The following is a 27,501-nucleotide window of genomic DNA, read 5'->3' as shown; positions in this document are numbered from 1 at the left end:
CTAAGACAAGTCTACACGATGACATTTTAATATCTAGATCTTGTAATTCCCTTTGTTTGAGAGCAATTAGATGGAAATTATATAAATTGTAACAAACTTATCCCACTTCGTAAGAGGATGTAAATCCGACAATATCACTCTGTATATTCACTATTTCTCCTTCACAGGTTAACAGAAATTGAGAAATTCTCACCTCCAAGTGTTTTGATCTACAATGTTTAGTGTGTGATGAACTATTGTGAAGATTCATGATGAGGTGTAAAGGTTTCCGCGAACAGACCGACACAAAATAATAATCGAAACACGTTACTTTTAACAAAGGTATGATTTTATTCTCGCCAGAAAGAACAGAAACAGGTTCTTTATGGATCCCAACTTTACAAAGAAAAATCCTTTTACAGTCGTTCAGTCATTAAGCTTAACGAAAGGGCGCGCTCAAAACAGAACCCGACAAATTATACACGTGCAGATCTTAAAACTAAAACTTATCCTACTTATAACTAAAGGGAAGAACAAAGATATACATGTAGAGATAGAAATAGACGAAGATTGAAATACTTTGGTGGGATACCGCTCTTGAGTCCTGTTTGATTTTTATAGGCTTCCCGTGTTCTTGGTGACTCTCTCACTCTCCTGTCGTATCCTTTTCTTTTCCTCTGCTGCTAACTTATACAGCCTGGTCGAGATCGCTTCCTTTTCACACCTTCTCTCTCCGCAGTCCAGTCCAAAAGTGATTCACTTTCTCTCATCGAGACCCTTGGCATCGTCCCTTCTATTGTTCTATTCGTTGTCCCTTTCTTCGAAACGATAATCCCACCCAAAGGGTAAAAAGGAGTGGTGGGGAAAATAAAGGAGGATAGATAAGACAAAAGAAACAAAGGAATTGCTAACACTAACTTATATTACATATTAAAACAATATAAAATACGCGAATAATATGGCCGACGGCCACACTATCTTAATGTACCTTGATTTCAGTCACTTTCTCCTTTCTTTTTCACTGTTAGGGAGATGTCTCTGAAGAACTGTTCCAAAGAGAGCCTGATCCTTTTAATATATACATATATCCTAGTGGTGTTCAATACTCAGAATAAAAAGTCCTTTTGTCTTGTTCTGACACATGCTCACTAGTCCTTCTTCTTCCGTTGAGCATGCGTGATCTCCCTCTCTCTCTCTTTTTTTCTTCCAAAAACACGGTCCATTCTTTCTTTACCCTGCGGCCCACCCAAGGATCATGCAATAGAACACGTGATCTTTGGACCACATATCTCCCCTCTTCCCATTGACTTTTACAACAGGAAGCTTTTACGCTATGAGGCCTCTCCCTTCTTTACACCATGAACCACCCAAGGGGTTGGTTACGAGCCGGTTAGGCAACAGAACACGTGGTCTTGAGACTACACAGCTATAATTCAGGGATTCAAGCATGAGCTTATTATATGAGCTGAATGTTGTTATATAAAATGTCTCTTAGTGAAAAATAACTTTACAATCTGTACATTGTTTGAGTAGAGAGGATCCTGACTGTAATAGTATAAAATTATGTTCCAATACATTCCTAGAGAGGTCAGTGGAAAGCCTACTGTTTAAGATATCATCTTTGTGTTTGTTAAAGTGATTTTATAACTTTCCGGTTGTGGCCCCTATATAAAAATTTTTGTACCAGAGCTTGAATCATTGCATGGAGATTACAGGACTGGATCCAGGGGGTGTGGAGTATGCATATGCACTTCCTAAAATCAAAATTCTAAGTAGAAAAGCATTTTCCATTGTACAACTACAAAGCTAGATTTGTATCAGTTTCAGTCCCATAGTGCATTGCAAACTGGTTTATAATTTCTCTGGCAGGTAACACACTAAACATTCAAATCCCACTACTGGAATAATTGTGACTTATTCTTAGTAATACTTGTCTTATTGCCTAAAGGTGCGCAAACATGGGCTGACTGATAGCCCGGCCACTGATGATGCAGACTGTCAATTAACTGTTAGCCCACTGATGTACAACTTGAACACAGTTTAACTACTGATTTAACCAAACTTGACCTGGTTTAAAATGGTGACAAGTTCTTGCCCTGGTGTCTGTGTTGGAATCAATGATCGAAATTATTGTCAAATGTTATACGACATCGTTACGTACAACAAATTGTGTTGCAATGTTTTGTAAATGTTCTTCCGTTACGTAAAAAAAGGTTAGTAGTGCTGTTGATCCCATGGGGATGTTGGTGACGGTGACCTAGTTTCACACTCCCCTTTCCAGTGCTGACCTTCCGTGAGTCAAGACAGTGTAATCTTTGTTTCTTTGTTATATAATCAGTTATGCAGTCTAACTAGTTTTTACTAATATCTCTGACAAGCAACATCTAGTCTAATAGGTTATGGGCCCAGTTACAGCAAAAACTGATTAAGCATAAGGAGAAAAAAAAAAAAGGTAAATTCAAGAAATAATGTAAACTGGATATACATAATTTTTATGTAAGAAGAATATTCAATGAGAACACAAGAGACTTCACAGTGGCAGATAAAAGTTACATTGCCATCACTAAATTGAACAACAACAATTATCACATTTGGAAATATAAGATGGGATTGCAGATGATAAAAGACGAGTTATGGGACGTAATACAAAAGGAAATACCCTTGGATTCTGACTCATCTTGGTTAACAAAGGACAGAAAGGCGCGCGCCATGATAGGCCTCCTGATGGAAGACAATCAACTGCCATTAGTAAGAAAGGAAACTACAGCTAAAGGAACTTGGGAAGCCATAAGGAAACACCATGTTAAGTCTACACTATCAAATAAAATTTACCTATTGAAGAAAATTTGCAATTTAAAACTAGAAGAAAATGGTGACATGGGGATATACACTTGGCCAACATGGAAGAAATGGTTGATCGTCTTATAGCACTGGGAGAAACTAGCTGAGAAATTAAAGATAGCATTATTACTTAGTAGCTTGCCAGACAGCTATAGCACTTTAATAACAGCACTAGAGACTCATTCAGAAGAAGATTTAACTCAGGAGTTAGTATGTAATAAATTAATCGAAGAACACTCGAGAAGAAAGACCGCATCAAATGAAGAATGTGAAGCGGATAAAGCATTTAAAGTGGGAGCACGCCCAGTAACTCAGAAAAGGAATTTGCTGAAAAGTTGTTATTTTTGCAAAAGTCAGGGACATATAAAGAAAGAATGTAGGAAATATGCAACATGGAAAGAAAAACATCCAAATCAGATCAACAAAATTTATGAGGAAAGTGATGAACAACACCCGGAAAAGCAATCCTATGTATGTTTTAGGACAGGAACACAAAACGATATTCATCAATGGTACGTAGACTCGGGAGCTTCGTCACATGTGTTGCGAGAAGTATTTATTCACAACCATTAATAGTAAACATAGAGAGAGAGAGTAATACTAGCCAATGGTCAAGCCCTATACACTGAAGGTAAAGGCAATGTAATGATAACCTGCATGGATGAAAATAACGAACAACGTCAAATATATATGAAAGACATGCTATATGTGCCACATCTTAAAGAAAATTTAATCTCAGTCAGAAGACTAACGACATTAGGGTTTACCGTAAAATTTGAAGGGAACATTTGCTCTATCCAGAAAAACGGAGCAACAGTAGCATTGGCAACAGCAAACACATGTTTGTATGAGCTTGATAAATCACATAAAGTGCTTACAGTGGTTAATGATATGAAGGAATGTATCCATTTATGGCATAGAAGATTAGGGCATTATGACATGAACTCCATAATTTCAATGCAGAATAAACAATTGGCTACAGGAATAAATATTCAGAAATATCGCATATTCAAACCTTGTGAATATTGCATCGAGGCCAAGATGATTGCTAAAAGTTTTCCAAGGAAATCGGAAACCAAAACCTATCAATTACTTGAATTAATACACACTGATGTATGCGGACCAATGCAAACAGCAACGCTGAGAGGCAACAAATACATTTTAACCATGATAGATGATTACAGTAGGTACACCGAAATATATCTTCTTAAACATAAAAGTGAAGTACCCAATAAAGTAAAGGAATATGTTAAATATGTACAAACAAAATTTGGAAGAACTCCTTAACAAATCAGATCGGACGGAGGAGGTGAATTTTCAAGTACCAATTTAAAGACATTCTTTAAAAATGAAGGTATTCTATGGGAAACTACGGCACCTTATTCCCCACAACAAAATGTGGTAGCTGAAAGGAAGAATAGATAATCATAATCATAATCATAATCAGTTTATTAACATAATAGGCAGTCGCCTGTTACAAGGGGGTACATGATGTTTAATGTAAGATGGAAAACAAACATTCAATTACAAAGATCAAACATATCTACAATTTATGAAATCACATATGGTATTTAAGATTTTACATTCAAAAGTCTTTTAACGCCATTATAGAAATTAAAAATTTTGTTATTGGTAGCCTGATTAAACTTATCATACATATGACTCACTAAACTTTGGTTGACATTTTGATCTCCAGTGGTATATGAGTCTTGATCTTTATCGAAGTCACATCCATAGAATAAATGAATTTTTGATATTAGTTTTTTGCAGTTTGGACAAGTAGAATGGGCATATTCTAAATATTTACCTTCTAATATAAGTCCTCTTTGATTAAGTCTCATCTGTACAAAAAATTTTTTAACTTGAAAAGTTAAGTTCGTAAAAATAGAATTGTTAATAAATGGATAGTTAAAGATAAGATCATAATAAAACTTGTTGCTTCTATTACGAACATCCTCCGTATCTTGAACTATGGAATGTTCTATAACTCTATACATTAATTGGTTGATATATTGATTATTATTTCCAAGATAATTGAAAACTAGATCAATGGAAAAACCGTATTCGTTGAGTATAAGAGACAGTTGGATAATTCAATTTCAATTTGTATTTGACTTCTGAGATTTATTGTATAATAATAATACAAGCCTAGTAGACAAGTCATCTGTATTAATTATCTTTTGTAACCATTTCATACAGGCTTTAAACAAGATCGTGTTTATCTTATATCTGTTAAATTTCAAGCGAAGAACACTCCCTGGTGTGTTGAACTCCAATTGATATAGCTTACGTATGAATATATTTTGAAGTTTTTCAAGATTATTAAATTTGTTAAGACACCAAATAGGAGCAGCGTACAGCGAAGCATTTAGCACTATAGAATTAAACAATTTAAAGTGAGTCTTATTATTTCTTATCTTTGCTTTAGAAAATAAAATTATCAAATTATTCAAAAGATTTCTGGATTTAGCAACAATGTATTTATAGTGTCTCTCGAATGACAAATTAAAGATCCATATGAGGCCCAAAAATTTTTTTTCATTGACAATGTTTATTTTTTCATCATGAATATAGAAAGACATGACTTTTTTAGACATTCTGTTCCCATTTCTAAAAATCATAACCTCAGATTTCTTGGGATTAATTTTAACCTTTAACTATTTAAGTATTCAGTTATTTGTAGAATTTTACATCGAAGAGCAATTGCAGATGGAGCAACAATGACTATATCGTCTGCATAGGATAATGAATGAATACAAATGTTATGAATATAAATACCGTCATTTTTGTTCATAAAACAGTCATTCAGGTCAAATAGGTAAAAATTAAATAAATAAGGGGATAAAGGATCACCCTGCAACAATCTTCTGCTGACTGTAAATGGCGTCCCACATATATTATTTTGTTTAATTATTACATTACAATTGCCATAAAGTTGACCAATAATATTTATTAGACGTTTGCTAGCCTCATGTTTATGTAATTTGTTTTGAAGCAATTTTATACATATTGAATCGTATGCTTTTGATAGGTCCAGAAAAATAGCAAAGACTTTTCTTCTCTTTTTTAATAACTGCAGTTGTATAAGTGCCAATAAAACAAATAAGGCTTTTTGCGTGCCTCCATGCGCTATATAAGCATATTGAGTAGGATTGTGTAAATTATTTGTTTTTGTCCACGTATTCAATTTTTTAGCTAACATGGCTGTGAAAATTTTTCTGAAATTTGACAGTAACGCAATTGGTTGATAGTTCGCAGGATCGTCTTTGTTACCATGTTTGTAAATCATAGATAGAATCACCTCTTTCCAGATTAAAGGAATTTCTCCATTGGAGTAGATATTGTTAAAGAATCTAGTCAAATACTGTATTAATTTGAAAGGCAAAAGTTTAATTAGCGAATTAGGAATGCCGTCGGATCCAGGGGCTGATTTGTTTTTTAGCTTGTTAATACATTTTTGAATTTCATGAACACTAATAGTTTCTTTATGATTTAGATGAAGAAACATGGAATATTCATTGTGAATATTAGACTGGTTATATAAATATTCGTCCGAAAATTTCTGGAAATGGTCAACCCAGTCTTCACGGCTGATAACTCTTTGGCTAGTATAACCATGTCTATTCTGTCGATAATCATTAATAATTTTCCAAAAAGTTCTCGAATCTTTTGCCTCCATTAATGTTTTATTTAAATTAAACAAATGACGTTTCTTTTTTGCTCTTATTAAATTCATGTAAGTTTTTTTGCTATTTATGTACTTGTTCAGGTCCTCAGATAAATTAGTTTTCCTAAATGTTTTTAGCCAACGTTGTTTTATAATTTTATGTCGATAACAGCAGTCATCAAACCAAGAGTTTTTATATTTTACTTTTCTGGTCGAATTGCGATGTTTAACCTGGCATTTCGATAATTTAGATATTAACCTCCGATAGTTTGCAATAGGAGCGTTGTTTTTCTCTTGCATTAAAAGTTCATCAGTTATGGATTCAGAACAACTTAACCATTTCTGCATGTTAAACTTTATGTGATAGTTTTTTTTATTTTTGGATAGTTGAGCCTCTCTATCAAAGTTTATCATGGATTTATCATTTTGTATTTCAAGCTGCATCAGGAAATGATCAGATAAGTCTTCATTTAAAACTGTTAAAGCGATACCCTGATCAACCAAAGTTTCAGAACATATTATGTAATCGATTATTGATTTATTATTGTTACGTAAATATGTAAATTCAGCTGGGACGTCGCCATTTAGCCTGCCGTTCAATATAATGAGTTGATTTTCTTCTGCGAAGTCCAACAATATTTTGCCTTCGCCATTAAACCTTTTGTCTTTAGATTTTCTTGTGTTGCTAATATTTTCATAATTTCGATAAAATTTGGTATCCATATTTTCACCAATACGGGAATTAAAATCTCCACCAATAATCCAACTCTGAGTTAAAAAAGCCCATCTATTTATATGATGTTGAATTGCTGTAAGGATTGACTTTTTATCACTGGAAGGTGTGAGATATGTGACTATTGTTCCTAAGTAATACTCATTACACTCAGAATTGAGCTTTTCATTTAATTTTATGATGGCCACTATATAATATGACGTAGTATGTTGGTAAATGATATGCCCAAAAGTTTTCTTAACTAAAAGTAAAATTCCGCCAGAAGGATGACCGTACTTACTCAATCTATGAGCTCCACTGAATACCACGCAATTATCAGCTTCTAAATAATTTTTTTCCGTTGTACTTAGATTTATTAACCAAGTCTCAATAACTCCAACTACCATGTTTAAGTTTAAAAAGAATTTTGTTTTTAAAGCATGCACTTTAGTTTTCAAACCCTGACAGTTCCAAAAGGAGATTAAAGTTTTGTTATAATTTCCATTAGCTACTAATTCCATATTTTCACTATAGTTATTATTGTCAAGCATGGAATCATCGACACCGTCGTTATACTTTTTAAGTGTTAACCAAGGATTATCATTAATGTTACACTGTATATTAGAAGTAGCAATTATATCATTTTTCTCATCTGATTTGCATGGTCTAAAAAATGATCAATTGGAATAATTTCGTTAGTATTCAAATCTAAAGAATATTTAAGGTGATTTTTTATAAAGTAATCGTCTTTCACCGTTAATTTGGTTTCAGCAGAAAATTCTATTTTAATTTTACTCATAAGATATTTTCTTCTAATTCTAGATCTATAGCATAAATCTGACTTCATGATAATTTTAGTAGTTTCTTTTTCAAATTTGGATTTTTTCTGCCAAAATTGTTTAAGAATAAGATTTCTATCTTTAACCAATGCGAGGACTATTTTCACTACCTGGTTATTTACATTGCTTTTTCCTAGTGAAATTAACTCATCGATTTCTATGTTTTTTAGATTAAGCTCTAACTCAATGAATTCACAAAATTCCTTTAGCCTATCATTCGATTTAAAAAGAAAATTTATCACTATCAGATTTTTATTGTTATTTTCGTTAAGAATACTATCCAATTGAAACTCAAACGTACCTTTTAAATGCAGAACTGCCTTCGTTTTATCTTCACCTATGAGAATCTTCTGATTAATGGCTTTCATATCTTTCTTAATTTTGATATTTTCTTGCTGTATACGACTTATTTCCTGTTTAATAGCACTGATTCCCTGAGTTAATGACTCAAATTTACTCTGTATTAGCTCGTAAATTGATTTTAAAGAATATTCTGGTTCATCATCGCCAATTTGAGCGACCTGATCTGATAATTCAAAATAATCAACAATTTTAGATTTTCTCGATGTCTCTCTATTTTCTCTTGTTTCTTCATCAATTATGTCGTCTTCGTTAATTTTTTCAATTAAATGACTAGTATTATCAGAACTAGGCGCAAATGCCTTTCTAGGACGTCCACACCCCTTCTTTTGCATATCTGTTTGACTTAAGCTGGGAGGAGAATGTTGCAACGGACCAGGGTTACTTTCTATTCCAGCCATAATCAACAATATTAGTAACAAATTCAACGACGAAAAGAACATTAACAAGCCGAAAACGTTGAGTTACAATTTAAGTTAGCGAAGCGCCTCACCGTTGAACACACCGGAAGAATAGATATCTGACAGAAATGACAAGATGCATGTTAATTGATGCTCGATTACCGAACTATACTCGGGAGAAGCGGTGAATAGTGCAAATCACCTACAGAATAGATTAATTACTAAAGTGAGTGAAACAACTCCATACGAAAAATGGCATGGAAAGAAGCCAAACCTCTCGCATATAAGAATTTTTGGATGCTCAGCTTATGTTAGTAAACCTAAAGATCGAAAGAAACTAGAACCTAAAGCCACAAAACTAATTTTTATAGGATACGAGAGAGCATTGAAAGCTTATCGATTAATTGACACGAAAACTGATAAGATAACAATAAGCAGAAATGTTCACTTAATGGAAAACGTCAAGCACAGAGACTCCGAAATCGATACACACGATGATAACGAAAATTCGAAACAAAGTACAACAGTTGATGATATGAATTTAAAAGAAGAATGAGAAACGAAAACAAGGGAACAAGAAATGGAAGAAACTGGCATACATTTAAGGAGATCAGAAAGGGAGGTAAGTAAGGGAGGTACTAAGGGAGTACCTCCTATAAGGTTAATTGAAACAATAAATTTATCAGTGACAGAGGATGCAGTAGAACCGAGGGAATATAGCGAGGCAATCGCAGGCAAACATTCCAAAGAATGAACCGAAGCCATGAATCAGGAAATAGCAGCCATGAAAAATAACGGCACATGGAAAATTATGAAATTACCTCCAGGTGAAACTGCAGTAGGAAGCAGATGGGTATATAAAATTAAGAGAGACGAAAACAATAAAGTTAATCATTTTAAGGCTCGTTTAGTCGCTCAAGGATACACACAAAAGTATGGCTTTGACTACAATGACATATATGCCCCCGTGATCAAAACTGCCACCCTTCGAACACTCCTAACTATAGCCGGAATTAAGAACATGAAAGTTAAGCATTATGACATCGAAACGGCTTACTTAAACAGAGACTTATCACACGAGGTATACATGAAACAACCTGAAGGATACGAAGAAGGATCGCCAGACATGGTTTGCAAATTATTGAAAAATATATATGGCTTGAAACAAGGAGCGAATGAATGGAACAAAAAGTTCAATGAAACATTGCTATCTAAAGGATTTAGAAGAAGGGTAGCCGATCCCTGTCTTTATACTGGAAGCCATAAAAGATGCTTGTATTTAGCAATTCATGTAGATTACATAATAGCAATGGCCAGGGGCAAACATACATTAACCAAATTTGAGACCGAAATGAAAGAAATGTTTAAAATCAAGAATTCAGGTGACTTAAAATATTATCTGGGAATACAATTTGAAAGAGACGAGAATGGAATATTTTCACTCCACCAAGAAAGATATGTCGAAAATAAATTGTGGAAATTTAACTTATTCAATTCAAGACCATCTAATATTCCTATGGACACAGGATATTTAAGAAGAAATGAAATGCCTGATACGTTCAAAAACAACAATGTATACAGAAGTGCTATTGGGTCTTTATTATATCTAGCAACTAACTCGCGTCCAGATATTGTGATAAGTACAGTACATCGATATTAGTGAGAAAAGGAACAAAACTTTTGGAAAGTGATTGGGTGGAAGTAAAAACAGTCTTTCATTATCTGAATTTGACAAAAAAGAAGAAACTTGGATTAGGAAATATTGATGAAGAATTAGAACTTAAATGTTATGTAGATGCTGACTGGGGAGGCGATAGTATAGACCGCAAATTGAACACAGAATATTTGCTTTTGTTAAAAGGAAGTCCTATTTGGGTTATCAAAAAGCAACAGTGTGTAGCACTTTCGTCCACCGAATCGGAGTACGTAGCTTTGGCAGAAGCTACTCAAGAAACTGTATGGATGAAACGACTTCTAGAAGAAATAAATCTACTGATCACAACACTTATCAAAATAATTGAGGACAATCAAAGTTGTATACGACTTTTAGAATTAGTAAAAGCACAACAACACACGAAACATACCGACACAAAATACCATTTTGTATGTGATTTAAAGAATTCGGGAGAAATTACTGTAATTTATTGTTTGAGTGAACAGATGATGGCCAACTTGTTAACAAAGCTGCTAGACACGAGTAAGGTTAATAAATTTACTTGCGATATCAGATTGTGTTAATGATCAATTGTTGAGGGGGTGTGTTGGAATCAACAATCAAAATATTGTCAAATGTTATACGACATTGTTACGTACAACAAATTGTGTCGCAGTGTTTTGTAAACGTTCTTCCGTTACGTAATAAAAGGTTGGTGGTGCTGTTGATCTCTCGAGGAACCGTTGGTGACGGTGACCTAGTTTCACACTCTCCTTTTCAGTGCTCACTTTCCATGAGTCAAGGCAGTGTAATCTTTGTGTATTCTTTGTTTCTTTGTTATATAACCAGTTACATGAGTCTAACTTGTTTTTACTAATATCTCCGACAAGCAATGTCTAGTCTAACAGTCTCAGTAAAAGCATCAACAAAATACAAAAAGAAGTTGCTGACTTACATGCAATTATGAAAGCCATTTTGCTTTTCTGTGATTTTTCTGATAAAAGAATTGCACATGTTTGCAAACAAACTTTGTTGAAATTCAACAAAGCAAACGTGATACTGTGATATGTAAACAAAATAGCTACAGCATTGTCAGATCTGACAATTAAAATAGCACAGATTTTAATAATTATTTTATTTCATACATTTGAATTAAAATTTCAGATGGTTTAAAAATTTATTGAAATAAATAATCTTAAAATTCTTTGTGTAAGATTGCTATTTCTTGTCTTGATACTAAAAATAATTAATTTTGGATATTGATATTCACACTGGAAATCACAATAATCAGTATTAAGACTATTTTGAAGGTGAATGATTATCACATGAGAAGGAAGACAAAGAATACCAACTTAACAATAAGTTTATGTACAAGTAGAATATTGATATATACAAAAATTTACAATGTTGTTCACCAGATCACACATACAGACATTGACGAACTATACAGGTTTAAACAAAATAAATACCTTCTATAACTGATAACCAGCATGAAATATTTATAAACTGGCAAATGTTTTCGCTGCTCCTTTTGGGCTCTTCCTCAGGCCAATTTTTGCTGTAACTGGATTCGATAATCGAATGCTTCGAATAAATGGAACGTGTTCCGCTTCTAAAAGTTCGAGTACGTGTGGCAATCGCGTGCAATTCTAAACCTTTAAAATTTCTTTTTTTCTGTTGGAAAAATGATGTGCGCCTCCTATGCTAATTACGTGTAACATTTAACCAATTATGACCTTTCTTCCAATAGAAATTGCCAAGCTGTAGAGATTAATTTCCTCTTTGAAATTGATGCATGTTGTTGTGCGATCGGCCTTGAAAATTTCTATTGCTTCCAAAGTTCTCAGATGTTCTTGATGTCGGGTGGTGCAGATCACTCTTGCCTCATTAAAAATCGGTGTTATGTCCGGGTTTGTAGCATACGATGGACAATGCCGTTGTATATTTATTGCGGTTAATATCGGATTTATGCTCCTTTATTCTAGTGCATAGTAGACGTTTGGTGGACCCTATGTACAATAATTGCTTCTGCCATCTGTCATCTTTCAAAGGGATACTATATACTCCCAGAAGTCTGTTCGGGTTATGTGTGTCCTTTCCGTTTCTCAATAGACCGTATATGGAAGGGTTTCTCCTATAAGCTATTTTAATTCCCTTCTTCGTGCGTTGTATATTGATTTTTAGGTGTGGGTTGTACGTTACCGGGGTCCTTTCTATGTTTTCTTCTACAGCAGCTTTTTTTCAATACGCTTTCTTGTATGGACACCAAGTGTTTTCTAAATTAACACATCTCGTGGAGATTGAGGATTTGTTGTTCCTACGGGACCCTGAACAGTTAGCACGGGAGAACGTCAATCTGGTGTCCATACAAGACTGATTAAATACCAACCTCAGGAGAAAGTACGCCAAGAAACTACAATGGATATTACGCTTCCAAGTGCCCAGGTATCACGAGCACCCGACATTTCCATTTATCGTGTGGGACGACCTACATCCTCCCGATTTTGTGGTGGACATTCTGAGGTACGGACCGTCTTAAGCACCTCCACCTCCTAAAACCGGATCATGGAGCCTCATTCCTGACTTAGAAAACTTAATTAAAGGCCTGCCCAACAAGCATAAAGAGTATTATAGGTGGATGGCAATGCTCAGAATCAAAGAGGCTAAGGAACCCTCTGAAGTGGCGGAGTTGAGAAACAAACTATGGCGCACAACCAGTTGGATGCGACTTAACAACGTAACTTTGGTCAGAGCAGATAAGTCTAAGTCATTGGTGCTTATGACGCATTCCACTTATGAGCGAAATCTAATCGAATACCTTAATCTCACGCAATGCAACAAGGTGGGAGATGATATGGTAGACAAACTACAATCTAAGGTCAAGAGACTAGCCTGTTCGAAGCTAATTAAATGCCTGGAATTGGGTAACATTGTTGTTGACTCCCCCGACACCCCCAGGTTCTTCGCATTCGCCAAGACACATAAACAAGGTTGACAACTACGACCGGTGGTGGATAAAGCTAGAGCCCCTACTCGTAAACTGGAGAGGGGCGCACACTCATTGATAGCTCCCCTGTTGGATGGCTACTTGTACAAGATCGCTAACTCGGTGGATCTCATTTCTATCCTTAAGGATCTTCCCTCTCTCCCAAGATTTATCACCGTTTTGGATTTTAAATCTTTATACCCATCACTGGAGCTCCCCCAGCATTTTGTGCTCTCAGGGACCTCCTCCTTGGTATTGTTGGAGACCGCACTTTGCACAAACAAGTGCTGGAGATGGCCCATATGCTGTGCTATAACTCGTTTTTCATGTTCAATGGAGCTGTTTACACACAAAAAAGGGGAGTTCCTATGGGGATCCCAGTAGCGGGAGACTTATGCGAGATGGTCATCAGACAATTGGAGCAAAAGGTCCTGCCGCACTATCTTCCTGACATCATCGTATACAAAAGGTATATTGACGACATAATCATATTATGGAGAAATGTACCTGATGTGTCGGCATTTGTGGAAATGGTTAATGACAACCCTTATGGCTTGACCGTAGAATTGGAACAAGCTAGCAACACGGGGATCCACTTCTTAGATCTAAACATCAACATTGAAGGACCATCTATACAAACTTTGGTCTACCGTAAACCTGGTACGCCCTCTCTTTACATCCCTGTTGGGTCATGTGACCCTTTCCAGTACAAGTCCGCCGCTTTCAACACGTTAATTAAGAGGGCATTTTCGCATTTGTTCACTCCAGCAGCACTGGCCACCGAATTGGAGCATACATATCAGACACGTAGTGACCATCCACGGGTACCGCAAGCTTATTAATAGATTAGTTAACCGTCACCGTCGCACAGCACGTATCTCCGACGTCCGCTTGCGTCTCTGCAATCAACCTGAGGATGAGACACGGATCCCCGTCACATATAATTCGTATGTGGCAACGTTATATAAGAGGATTACCCGCAAGCGTCGTATTAAGATCGCATACAGAAGATGTCCCACCATCTTGGACATACTTCGTAATGGGAAGGATTCCCCAACCCCAACAGACTTCCGGGCGTTTACTCCATACCGCTTAAGGATCACAGGTTTGACAGAAACCTTGTTTATATCGGCTCAACCAAGAGATCCTTGGGAATCAGAATACGTGAGCACAATGCGGATATTCGCCATGGGAGAAATTCTACGGCAATCTCAACTTACGCCACCGATCCGGACATCGAAGCGGCCCTCAACCAAGCCAGGCTTATCATCACATCACCTCACCCTGAACACCTGAGGTGGTTGGAGGCTATCTCCATTTACAAACACAGCCGCACCACCACCTGCATTAACTATAAAGAGGAACTCAATTTGTCCACTGCCTGGCAGACCCTCATCGACACCAACCTTTAATCGCCATCTACTCGCACCATATGCGCATGTCTGACCAGCTGCATCGTGAAGCATTCGATTTCGGTTTAAAAATAACTCGTTCCATTATTCGATCTGCGTTCCTCGTTTTTACCGTCTGAAGAAGAACTACCAAGTTCGAAAACGTTAACGAAGATTTTTCGTTTTGCGTCTAACACCGATAAGAGGTTTCCGAAAGTGTGGTTTACATCCCCGGTGTTCCATGATTGTATGTAGATACTTCCCATTAATTTGTTGATAATTGGCTTAGTTTCCAAAGTAGAGGAGACCATTGTTGCTACATGTGCACTTAAGTCAGGCCCATACAATAACTGTACACTACTTTTATCTGCTTATGCATCTGCCTTCTAACATTTCCTGCTATTAAAAAATGCACAACAGCATGCTGTTCATCTTTGTTAGCTTCCATTTTCACAATTGGATGGCAAGTACACTGTCAACAGCAATATTTGCATGCATTATGTGTCATGTGATGCATTTTATCACATTGTGACCATCGGCCATATTGTATATATGTATCATATTGTAAATATATATTTTATTGTATATAGTGATAATTCTATCTTATTTTTGCAATTTCCTCTATTTCCTTTGTCTATTCTTTCTTAAACTTCCCAAGATGACTGTTATCGCCTTGGGGCTGGATTAGCCATTCTGAGAATCGGCAGAGACAATAGCAGGTAGTGTGGCCTGGGGAAAAGTGGCTAAGAGAGGGGTCACTTTTTCGAGTAGACACGGAGAGAGTTGGACATAAAGAGAGAAGTTCCAATCGTGATTTTGGAGAGAGGAAAGAAGTTTGTGATAGTCTAGTGAGGAACCGAAATATAGAGACTGGCATATTAGAGAACCCCGATAATTAATAGAGAAGAAAGGATAGTGAAGACGAAAGCCACTATCATCGAACCCAGATCCTACCCAAAGTACGTACCAACCGAAGAAAGAGAGGACCCCGGATGAATCATCCCTTCTTTTCTTCTACCTTCCCGCTATCCTATCTTCCTTATTTTTCCTTAATATTAAGTTAGATTTAAGCTAGGTTTAAGTTAGGTTAATCACGCGATTACAAGAAACTGATTGTTATGCACTATAAAAATAACACACCATTGTGCTTTGTTTAGGGACAAAGAGTCCCCTGTGTGAAACACCTAGAATTGTAAGTCATTAAAAATCAGTTGGGATTTCTTATAAAAACCTTATTTGTTCTAAGTGAAATAAAGGGACATTGTATATTGTTGTAGTTGTTGCAGAGTCCTTCCTGTACGTTTCATTCGTGGACTGTACTGCCTCACTTTTATTGAACACCACATCATCATATGATGATATTAGCTTAGTATATATTGTCAGATGTAATAGCTTTTTTTCCATGGGACAAAACTTACTAGGATCATCATCACATTTCTACAATCATATATGGTTCAGTTTATAAATGATGTACAGTACCTTACATTTGATTGATATTTTACTATAATATGAAAACATGCATTAGTGAAATGAGTGAAATTGATTGTTTTCATTATTATTTCACTGTTTTTTGTACTTTAATTCTGTGATAAGAAAATAAGATAAATATTAAAAGGTTTTTCAGATTTTTGTTATATTTTTTAAAGAAAACTTAATTTTATTGTAATTTTCAAAGCATGATTCCCCAATGCAATTTTATAGTAAAAATATTAGAATAATATGAAATAATTTAAAATAAATATATTGTTAGGGATGCTTTATGTAAGCTGCTGACATATGGGGGCAATTAGTTAATTGCACGTCAGGAAAAACCTAGGGACCGATCGTATGTGGGTGGTGGCGGCAGAGGCAAAGATGACAAGTGTCTTACAATAACCGTTTATTTTAACATCAGAACAAACTTACAACGTAGGCCTACAATACAAGATGCGATCTAGATCGTCTGCGGCAGAAGGCGCTCCGGATGACGGCGATTGGAGAGTGCTGTCGGAGTCGTCGGTAAAGCCCCAGGGCAGTCGGGTAGGAGAGTCCGAGGGGTCGGTGAAGGAGTAGGTGGCTGGTTGGAGTCCCGTTGTCCACTTCTTGGTAGAAAGCTCCGTCGTCTCTCCTTTGACCTTGATTTGGGGGTTTTTATACGATTTTCCCTCGAATTTTCCCCTCTCGATTGGTCTCAAGTCCCTTTTTCCTTTTTTCGATTGGTCAGTCTACTGTTTCTAAGCAAGACGAAAACCAAGTTTGGCCGGGGACAGCGCCCGGGCGTTGACAGCTACTCACATAATTTACACTGTTTGCCCCCCTCTCGCGGACATCTGGCTGAACCGATCCGCCAAACGTTCTGTGGCTGCCCCCCTTTCGAGACGATCCCGGGCTCATATGGTCTAACAGGTGTCCTTGACCATCTGTCTCTCTTCTTTCTCCCCTTTTTGTTAATTGTTTACATCTCGACTCTTGTATATGAGCACCGCGACATTCCCTTCGTCGTTTATTACCGCATTGTGTTTGTTTTAGAAGAAATGCTTTACAGATGTCCGGTTTATAGCTCGATGCGCGTTCTCGCTCCGATTGACTTTCCGAAATTTCCCGATGTAGCGATCTTGTAAACAATTGAATTCTCGGCGCGATTTTAGGATCTTCACATTTATTTGTCATTTTATTGCATTAAAAACAAGTTTTGATGAGACACTGGGGTCTCCAAAATTTACAACTATTTGACCTCTAGCCAGCTGCTCAGTGGACTTTCATGAGACATCTTTACATGAACTTCAAGGGGAATTGGGGTTCTAGTAAGCAAGTAAGGTGTGCAGTAGTTCCAGGAATAATCCCAATTAGAACACATGCTTTTCGGTCATTACTACTATCTCTCTGGGGGGAGACTGACTTACTTGTCCGAGTTAATTCAGGTTTCGTACTTGTGTCCTTTTCGTCCAACCCGGGTTAACTCAGAAAAAGTACTTAAAGGGTTTTTACTTCGATTCTCAAGTTCAAATTATTTTACTTGTAACTTGTAAGTATGAATTATATTTATCTACATATTATTTTTAAGAGTTATATCTAATTTTGTAAACTTAAATATTGTTAGATACTTAATTACCCTTTCACAATTTCACAATGGAAAAGAAAGTGTTTTCAAATTCAAAGTCTGCAGTTTTTGAATATTATACTCTTACAACAGATGGAAAATATTATCAGTGTAAATGCATTGTAGAAAATGATGATGGTAAACATGTCTGTGAAGCAAACATTAGTGCTTTTGCTAGTTCTGAGGAAAAAAATGTGCCTACAAGAGCAGGTAATCTAAAAAGACATTTTCAATGTCTACATCCTAAAATTTTACAAGAAGTAAATGAAAAAGACAACAGTAGAAATACTTCGTCTGTTTTAAAATTAGAAAATATCCAAAAATTTAGTTCAGTACAAACACAAGTGTGCAAATACTTTGCTTTGGATAAAGTTACAGTAACAATGATGAGTGCAAAGTTGAAAAATCTCATAATTGAAATGGTGATGCAAGATAGTGTGCCCTTGATCTTTTTTTTCATGACCAGCCTTTTTAGGCTTAAACAGCAAATGGCAGGAAAACTTGGAATTCCACTAGATAGAGAAAACGTCAGAAGGCTTATAATTGAAGAGGCTGTTTTGAAAAAAGATGAACTTTGAAAAAGATCGCTTCATATTTATTAAAATGGATGCATGCACTCGTCATCGAGTGAATTGTTTTGCAGTTAATGTTCAATTTGTTGATGAGAATAATACAATTGTTACAAAGACATTAGCAGTAAAAGACACTATGGTTCATCACACAGGAGAGTATCTGCAGAAGTTGGTTCTAGAGGTATTAGAAGATTTTAAAATTAAAAAAAAGCACATTTTATGTATTGTAACAGATAATGCATCAGATATGTTAAAAATAATTGAAAAAATGAATCAAGATAATGAAAATGCATTAGAAAACATTGATGAAATATTTGCCAGTGACACAAATCGAGCCTATAATAGAAAAAGAGGAATATTTAGATGATATTGTGGAGGAAGTGTTCAATATGTTTCAAATCTAACATATGCGATGTGCTGTTCACATGTTGCAATTAGCAATAAGAGAAGGATTAAAAGACTCTCGGGTAGCTAAAATCATTACAAAATTAAGACAGGTAGCTACTGTAGCTAGAACCCCTAAAATAGATGCTATTCTGAGAAGGCGTGCTAGAAAAGGAATTATTTTAGATCAATCTACTCACTGGGGAAGCACTTATTTAATGGTTAAACGGTAGCTCAAATTGAAAACCTTCCTTGAAGACCTTGATAATCCAAGTGTTTCATTAACTGAAAGCCAATGGAAACAAATAGAAATATTAGAGAGTGTCTTGTCATACTCTTATACTGTTACCCTAAAGATTTGACACCTGGAAATTTTTTCTTATAGTGGAAAACTTTGATGCATCTGCTCGACAAAACTTGAGCAATTGTTGCTAATGCAATTTTATCTTCAATGAGAAACAGAGATTCAGTTGTTAGACAATAAAATCTTGTTAGCTGCTATTTACGTTGATCCAATGAATCGAATTTTACTAAATGACAATCAAATTGCCTCAGGAAAAGAAAAACTTCATGAAATATCTATTTGCTTGAAAAGGTTGCAGTTACCTTACATTTATGAATCAAAAGATGAAAATAAAAATAATGAATGTAATGACAACTCAGAATCATCATCTCCAAAAAAAGAGCTTGATTTCGAAGCATATTTGGATAGTTTAGAACGTCTCAAAGTGAAGCAAAGACGTTTAACAAATCAAGAAACTAAACCAGCAGAATTTGAAAAAATAAAATTTGAACAAAACTTTTTAAATGGGCTAATTGAAATAGCCCATTTGATGACTGTTTATCAAAATTGAATGTGGAAGAAGCTGTTTCAGTATATCCAGAAATTATTCACGATGCAGCTAGATCTGTCACAGCAATGCCCCCAACACAAATCAGTGTAGAAAGATTATTTTCAGCTTTGAAAATAATTAAAGCTGATTTAAGGGCATCTATGAAGGAGGATTTAATTGAAGCTGTTTTGTTTCTTAGAACCATTTTATAAAATTCAAAATTATAAATGTAATTTAGTTTTTTTTTTTTTTAAATGAAAATATGAAATAAATTTTCTTATTAATTTTTTAAAAATGTTTTGTATTTTGTTGTAATTAATTTATTTAAATACAAAATGCAGCAATTTAATTTATTAAATATGTAGTTTTCTTTGTAGTATTTATGTTTAGTAGTTAAATTATTTTGACCCAATTGAACTTGAATATTTTTGAATCATTTTTTTATTATCCTTGTTCTAAATAAGTATATATTTATATTCTTTTCTGAATATATCTATATTCTTTTCTGAATGAGCCAGACTAATTGATCAAAGTATATATATATATTTTTTTCTGAACAAGGGGCTGAAGTAACTAGATCACACACATTTTAGTTGGACTAACTTGTCTGCAAGGGTGAAATTGAAGTGCAAATGCTGTAGAATAAAGATATGTAAACGTAGAATTTTATTGCCCCCTTTCTCCTCTTATTAAATATTTGTTAAACATTAGTTTTTTTATACAAATAAATATTAAAAATACTAACTATAAAAGTATTTGGGTAAATGCCTGGGCTCCGTTCAGAGTAGAGTATCTCCCTATGAGCATTTCTGCCTCCATATAATGACTTGGTATTTAATTTTGCCGGAGTCGAAGTCAAGTGTTTTTTTACCATCTCCGCAGCCCTGACTGGTACATATATAAATAAGTTGAAAGTTGATTTGTTTAATGATTTATACAGTGTTTCAAAATGATTAGAATAATTTCACGTATGGAATTAACCAAGTTTAATTGTCAGTGGGTAACATGAAGCTGGCTGTCACAGATGCTCAATGTGAGCTTCCTTTGTTACTCTGCAATAATCTGCTAGTGTTAGGGGCTGCAGCAACTAGACTTAATAAGGATGTAAAATGCATCCTTATTGAGTATTGTGTATGTTTACACAATACACACCATACATTTGAAAATTGAAAACTCCCAGCTTGCTCTTGCTGTAGACTTTCAAGGGCTATGCTGAAAATTCCTTAATGTTCTCCACATTGGTCTCAGAAGTTGAAGGTCTGCTAGGTGATTTACCTTTACAAAGACAGTCTGTTTGCTGAAATTGATTATACCACTTTCAAATACAGTTCTGTGAAATTGTGTATGAAATTGACATTGCACACTCAACACTGACCTACTCAAATGATACTGCTAGTTTAGAAATAAACTTTGAGGATGTGTTTCAATGTATTTCACTGGCTATTCTATTGCTGGTAATATATTCCTGATAGAATGTGTCATTATCATTCAAATCATTTTGAAACATATTTTATAACTTTTTGATTAGATATTTATATAATTGTAACTTATTAGTAAAGATTATATTTTTTTCTTTATAGATGGTTTGAATTAGAAGTAAGAAATTACAAAATCAGTTTAAATAAATTGATGAAACTGTGCCAAGAAAATCTTCCAGAAGACTGTTTGCTTATTTGGATCACAACATTTCCTCAGCAGCATAAAAATGAAAATGGTTTACTTCAATTACCAAGTGAACTAATTAAAAATTCTATGTGTTTTCATGTGTTGAAAGCCAATCAGTATACGCAAGAGGTATCATTTTTTTAATGCTGTTTTAAACTTTATTTAGTCTTAGAAAATAATATATTTTCTGTAATAATTTAGAAAATAATATACAGTCAGCCCAGATGTTCTGCCAAAAGTCTGAAAAAATGATTTGTTCCATAGTAAATCAATGGTATAAACTGCCACCCCACTTTTTGCCATCCACCAATTATGATTAAAATAAAGTTGTCATTTTCTGTACACTATTTTATTGTCACTATTTTAGATAAATTCCCACAGTTTTTTATTGTTGCAAAAATTAAGGTAAAATATTGCCAGAATGGGCAGTCCCAGCAATTTTTTTTTTTTTTTTAAATGCAAGCGACAAGAAGTTTTGGGTAATGTTTTTTCTTGCCCAATTGACAGTTAGGAGAAACTGTTATAATGGTTAGGATCTACACAAGGCCCCAAATAACAGTTAGAGCTGAACACATTCTGTCAGTCAAGTCTGAAACTGTTTAGATATTTTTGAGTTCTGAATTCTTGCTGTACAGTACATGAACTGTACACTGTGATTATTTATTTTTTATGCAATGGAGAATAAAACTATCCTTACAGTTAGCAAAAAGCAAGAAATCTATACCTATAATGATACCTATCTATCCAGTTCTCAAAAATATATTGCCAATTGTTGGAATCAACGATCAAAATTATTGTCGAATGTTATACGACATCGTTACGTACAACGCATTGTGTTGTGATGTTTTATAAACGTTCTTCCGTTACGTAATGAAAGGTTGGTGGCGCTGTTGACCCCTTGGGGACGGTGACCTAGTTTTGCACTCCCCTTTCCAGTGCTGACTTTCTGTGAGTCAAGACAGTGTAATCTTTGTTTCTTTGTTACATAACCAGTTACACGAGTCTAACTAGTTTTTACTAATCTCTCCGACAAGCAATATCTAGTCTAACACCAATCACTTTTGTCTGGAAGAAAAATGTAAATAGATGGACTTTAGGCGATACACCCATACCTCGCTTTACGGCCTAGATATGTTCCACGAAACTTGGCCGCAAAGCGAAAAGCCATATAAGGAATCAATTATTCTAATACAAATTCATACAAATTCAATGGGATCGGTTCCAAATTTGTTAAATATGTAACATGGTTTATCATTTAAAATGCATTTTATCTTTTTATTTCATTTAAATCAAAAATACATACATAACAAGTACATACTTTTGTACATAAAATAATAACAGACTCCAAAAACCAACAATAATCTATAAACAAAAATGAAACACACTTCATGTTACATAAAATATGTGTATGTATACATACATAATTTTTTTTAAAAATGGCTTTAATCTGAAGACGATGAAGAAATGGTAACCTGCAGATCACTGTTGTCATCATTTTTCGCTGGTAAGGATGGGCCTGGCTTAAAAAAATTGTTTAACGTTGTTTGTCTTGCCTTCTTGTCTATTTCGTTCTTCAGTGATTTATAACAGCTAATGGCTGAGTTAATTCCTCGAGAAACTTTAGTGCTATGTTTGATGTCAGGATCGTTTTCAAGGAGGATGTTTATTCCTTGTTCGAAATAGGAAAAAGCTTTCGACAAATTTTTTGATGTTAGCTGTTTGGATACAACAGGCTCTGTCTCTTCATCAAATGCCGGTTCTGCTTGCAACTGAATGAGTTCCTCATATGAAAGGGGTTCCCTATCAGCTTCAAGTAAATCAAGCACATCACATTCGTTCAAAGCCGAGATCATGCCTAGATCCAAAATGTTTTGCCTAATTTCAGGAAGGAAATTAACTTCTGCATCAGTACTTTTTACACATTTTGGCCATATTTTTTTCCAAACATGGTTCATTGTTGTTAATTTTAATTCCTTCCATGATTCACTGATGCTGTCAACAGCATCCTTGATGTTATAGTTTTTCCAAAATGTTTTAATTGAAGGTTTACCATCGGTTTCCCTTATAAGTTGTTGGAAAGTTCGGCGTAGGTAATATGCCTTAAAAGTGGCTATTGCACCCTGATCCATTGGTTGGATCAGAGCTGTTGTATTTTTCAGAAGGTACTCAATCATGACATCTTCAGATAGTTCGGATAAATTAGTAGGATGCCCTGGTGCATTATCCAAAAATTAGCAAAACCTTCAGGCAACGTGCGATCAGGCATTCGCTTCCAATAAAGCCCTGTTTCGTCTACGTTAAACACTTGTTCAGGTTTATAACCACCTCTTTCAATAATTCCCTTTAAAATGTTGGGATATTCCTTAGATGCGGCCTCATCAGACGCTAGCTGCTTCACCTTTCATTTTCAAATTATGCAAATTAAATCTATTTTTAAATTTTTCAAACCATCCTCGGCTTGCTTGGAATGTGACATCTTCAGCAGATTCATCGGTATCTCCATTCTTCAAATTTTCGAAAATACTTAAAGCTTTTTCCTGGATAGTTATTTGACTCATTGGCATTCTCCATTTGTTATTGTCCTCAATTTATATAATCAATAGTTTTTCCATTTTTTCCATAATCCAGTTTCTTTGGCATGTTAATCTCGAGACATTTAAAGGTGCAGCAGATTGCAAATATGTTTTAATGTCTCCTTTTTTATCGCGAATAGTTTGAATGGTAGATTTCGCAAGTCCCATTGCCTTGCAAATTTTAACAATTTTCTCTCCAGCTATACGACATAATACTTCTAGTTTAGTTCCTAGCATGACTGATTTTCGGCATCTCTTTTTATCAGTCTCCGAAGTCGATAATCGTTTCAGTGGCATTTTGTCTAAAAAATAATGAAATTATAAAATAAGTTTAATAAAAAAATACATATTAAAAATTTTTAATTTGTACGTACATACATATGTATTTACGTACCAAAAATGTCCCTAATTGTTTCCAATTTTTCCAGTCAACGTGTAACAATCAGTAATAAATATGTACATAAAACACTCACAGACAAGTCTAAACCAGCCACTTCATGAGCACACACTGAATAACGCTTGTAAACAAGAGGAAATAGAAAAGAGTGTGCATCGAGATTGCGCTTGCGCAAGATTGGCAACATGTAGATATATCGACATCGAAAAAAGTTTTTTTTGCCGTTATAGCGAAACATTTTAGGCCGTAAATCAAAAACGTGCCTTAATTGAAGAGGGCCGTTATAGCAAAATGCCGTATAAAGAGTGGCCGTATAGCGAGGTATGGGTCTATTTTAAACCAGAAAGCAAGTGGATAAATGCAGAAAATAGAGCCCACTAAAAAAATGGAAAATGACAAAGTTGAAAATGCATTAGTGATATGGATCATGCAAGTAAATGCAAAGAATGGCACAGTCACAAATGAAAAGAAAGCAAGCAGAAATATTTGGGCAGCAAATGAATATAAGCAATTTTAATTATAGCAATGGGTAAGATGTTGATAATACCACATAAAATGGTGCATCCTGCTAGCAATAATTGTTCTCCTTCTATAAAATTTTTCAATAAACAGCTACGAGTGACGTATATCATTATTTTGAACAGTATTATATGATTAATTTTATGTTAACTAGCTACAAGTGACCCAATAAAGTAGCCATTTTGTAGAAATGCAGTGTCCTCTATAATCCAGAAATTTTCCATGAATAGTCTGTACTGATATGTCGAGTCATATCCCTAACTACTCAGCTGTCTTATTGTGGGCCTAGTCGAATCCACAATAAGACAGCTGGGTAGTGATGGATATGACCTGATGTATCCAGTATAGACTATTGATGAAAAATTTCTGAGATTACTCACCCAAATTCAATCCCAGGTTCCCCAGAACATTAGGCTGATTTCCTTTGATTGTCGTGGCCATCTAGTAAAAAGTGGAAATCATCTGCAATAAATTATAATAATGCATCTAGTAAGTGCATTGGTTTAAAACAGCATTGTGACTTATCACAGCGAAAGGAACATGGTGAAACAATTTGATTTGCTTTGCTTGAAGTTGATTTGAATGTAGAAAAGGGAAGAACTAGCCTGTTGACAATAATAGAGTGGTATGATATGAAATATGTATATATCACTTTATTTTACTGATTACAACCATACAAAACAATTGTTAGTACACCTGTGAATATGAAGCCTGCAAAAAGAATAAACATAGAAACACAATTACCTTTTGTTGTAATTCAGATGATAGTGATAAGAGAATTGCAACTGTTATTGGAGGATTTGCAAAGCCTCATTGTTTTAAAAATTTTGATCCTTCTATTTATTGCCACAACAAAAAGGGATGGATGACAGCCCTACTTTTCCAAGAATTTGTTGAAGATTTTAGTATGGATATGAAGAGAGAAAATCATAATGTCCTGCTATTAATTGATAATGCACCCTGTCATAAGACAGTCAATCTAAGCAATGTGGAAATACAATTCTTTCCAGCAAATTGCATGGAAATTCTGCAACTACTTGATGCTGGCATAATAAAAACTTTTAAATCTAACTACAGACATCACCAGGTAAGGAAATTTATCACATGTATCAATGATGAATTTCTATTGAGATGTTTCTGAAATCTGCACTGTGGCTAATTAAAAAATCAGGAGATGAAGTGACATCCAGAACAATAAAAAAATTTCTGGCTGCACACTGGCCTATTCAGTGAGAAGGCACAAATCAACAAGGATTATAACAGTGTTCAAATGTTAGGTATGATATCAGCTATCTTTGAAACATCACTTCTACAATCCAACTTGCATTGATTGAAATTTACCATAATGAGGATAATTTTATGAAATTAACATCAGAAGAAATAGTTAACTTTGTGTGAAAAGAAGATAGTCAACTACAGGAAGAAAATGAAAATGATTGCAACAATGATGGCATAGAAAATCCTTTACTAACTGTGAAAGAAGCTCAGGCTTGTTTAGAGAAAATTCAGCATTTTCTGGAAGTAAGTGCATCTAATAAGGATTATCTGATGCATGTCAACTGATTGGATGCATTTATCTCCATGACTCGAGGAAATAATATAGATCAAACTTGTTAAGTTTGATATTCAATTCAACAAAATTGTAACATGTGTGTTTATGTTACATAGTATTGATGTACAGTCCACAGCTCTGTCACACGTGTCAGGTGTGTTGTGTAACTATAGACTTGGGAATGCAGAGAGAGATCTTCCTGCCTAGAGAGGGAAAAATTGTGCTTTCTCTTTGGTGTGGCTGGGCAGTGCTGACCAGAGTGTGTGGCTGTGTGCAGGGCCGGATTTACATAAGGGCATTTGGGGCCTGTGCCCAGGGCCCCCACAAAATAAAAAAAAAATTATGTTTAAACATAATTTTTTTTCTATTACCGTGACAGCCTAGTGTGGCCTAATCATGAGGGCAACAGGCAGAGAAAACCAAACCTGGGAAAAAATTTCACATAGGTATTTTTCAGTTAAATTAAAATAATTAGTTTTTCACAATAAAATATATGTATGTTTACAATAACCTTATTTTTAAATGAAATTTACAACTTCCTAGTCCAAATCTAATTGAAAGTACAGTATTTTGTGTAAATTTTCTAAATCATCAAATTTGCCTACTCTTAAAGGGGGGACCCCCACCGAATTTGTGCCCAGGGCCCCTGGATTGGTAAATCCGGCCCTGGCTGTGTGGCTGGCAAAGAACCAGTGTTGTGCCTTTATTAATTAATGTCAGGTGCCTGAGTGTTACTCGCTTGTGGAGTGCCAGAATATTTATGGGCAGATTTTTAATAAGAAAAAACAATTCATGTAATATAAAATGAAGGAAAAGTTATTCTGACATTCCTATTTGCATGCTGTTTTTGATAAACCACCATCCTTACCTTTCCATCTGGCCTGAAAACTAATGATTGCAGTTTAAAGGGGGTTGACTGTACTAAGATGCTGTGATACAATTTTAAACTGGAGAGTAGTTATAAAAACAAATAAAAACGAAAAAACCTTCTTAATTCTAGCAAAACTTCCTAAAAACAAATGTTTTAAACATATTTAAGACCATCATCAGGAACAGTGTGTTGTCTGATGATGACTTGTTTGATGTATTCTCAAAAA

At 35.0% G+C, this 27,501-nt stretch overlaps 1 protein-coding gene and 1 long non-coding RNA gene across 2 annotated transcripts in view; both read left to right on the top strand.

The window, feature by feature from the left end:
* LOC136974325 (PC-esterase domain-containing protein 1A-like) overlaps positions 1–27,501 on the top strand; it is an 83,947-nt gene that overhangs the window by 40,686 nt on the left and 15,760 nt on the right. Inside the window, exon 5 of the mRNA XM_067269181.1 lies at positions 21,279–21,492. Coding sequence (XP_067125282.1) covers positions 21,279–21,492 — 214 coding nt within the window. The remainder of the gene's footprint in view (positions 1–21,278; positions 21,493–27,501) is intronic.
* Positions 17,627–18,054, top strand: LOC136974365 (uncharacterized). The gene is made up of 2 exons (XR_010880628.1): positions 17,627–17,834; positions 17,910–18,054. It is a non-coding gene; the product is annotated as an uncharacterized lncRNA (long non-coding RNA).

This window comes from Centruroides vittatus, unplaced genomic scaffold, assembly GCF_030686945.1.
Source record: "Centruroides vittatus isolate TY-2023 unplaced genomic scaffold, ASM3068694v2 contig_347, whole genome shotgun sequence".
NCBI classification, from domain to species: domain Eukaryota; kingdom Metazoa; phylum Arthropoda; class Arachnida; order Scorpiones; family Buthidae; genus Centruroides; species Centruroides vittatus.
This window is presented reverse-complemented; position numbering and strand designations above follow the sequence as displayed.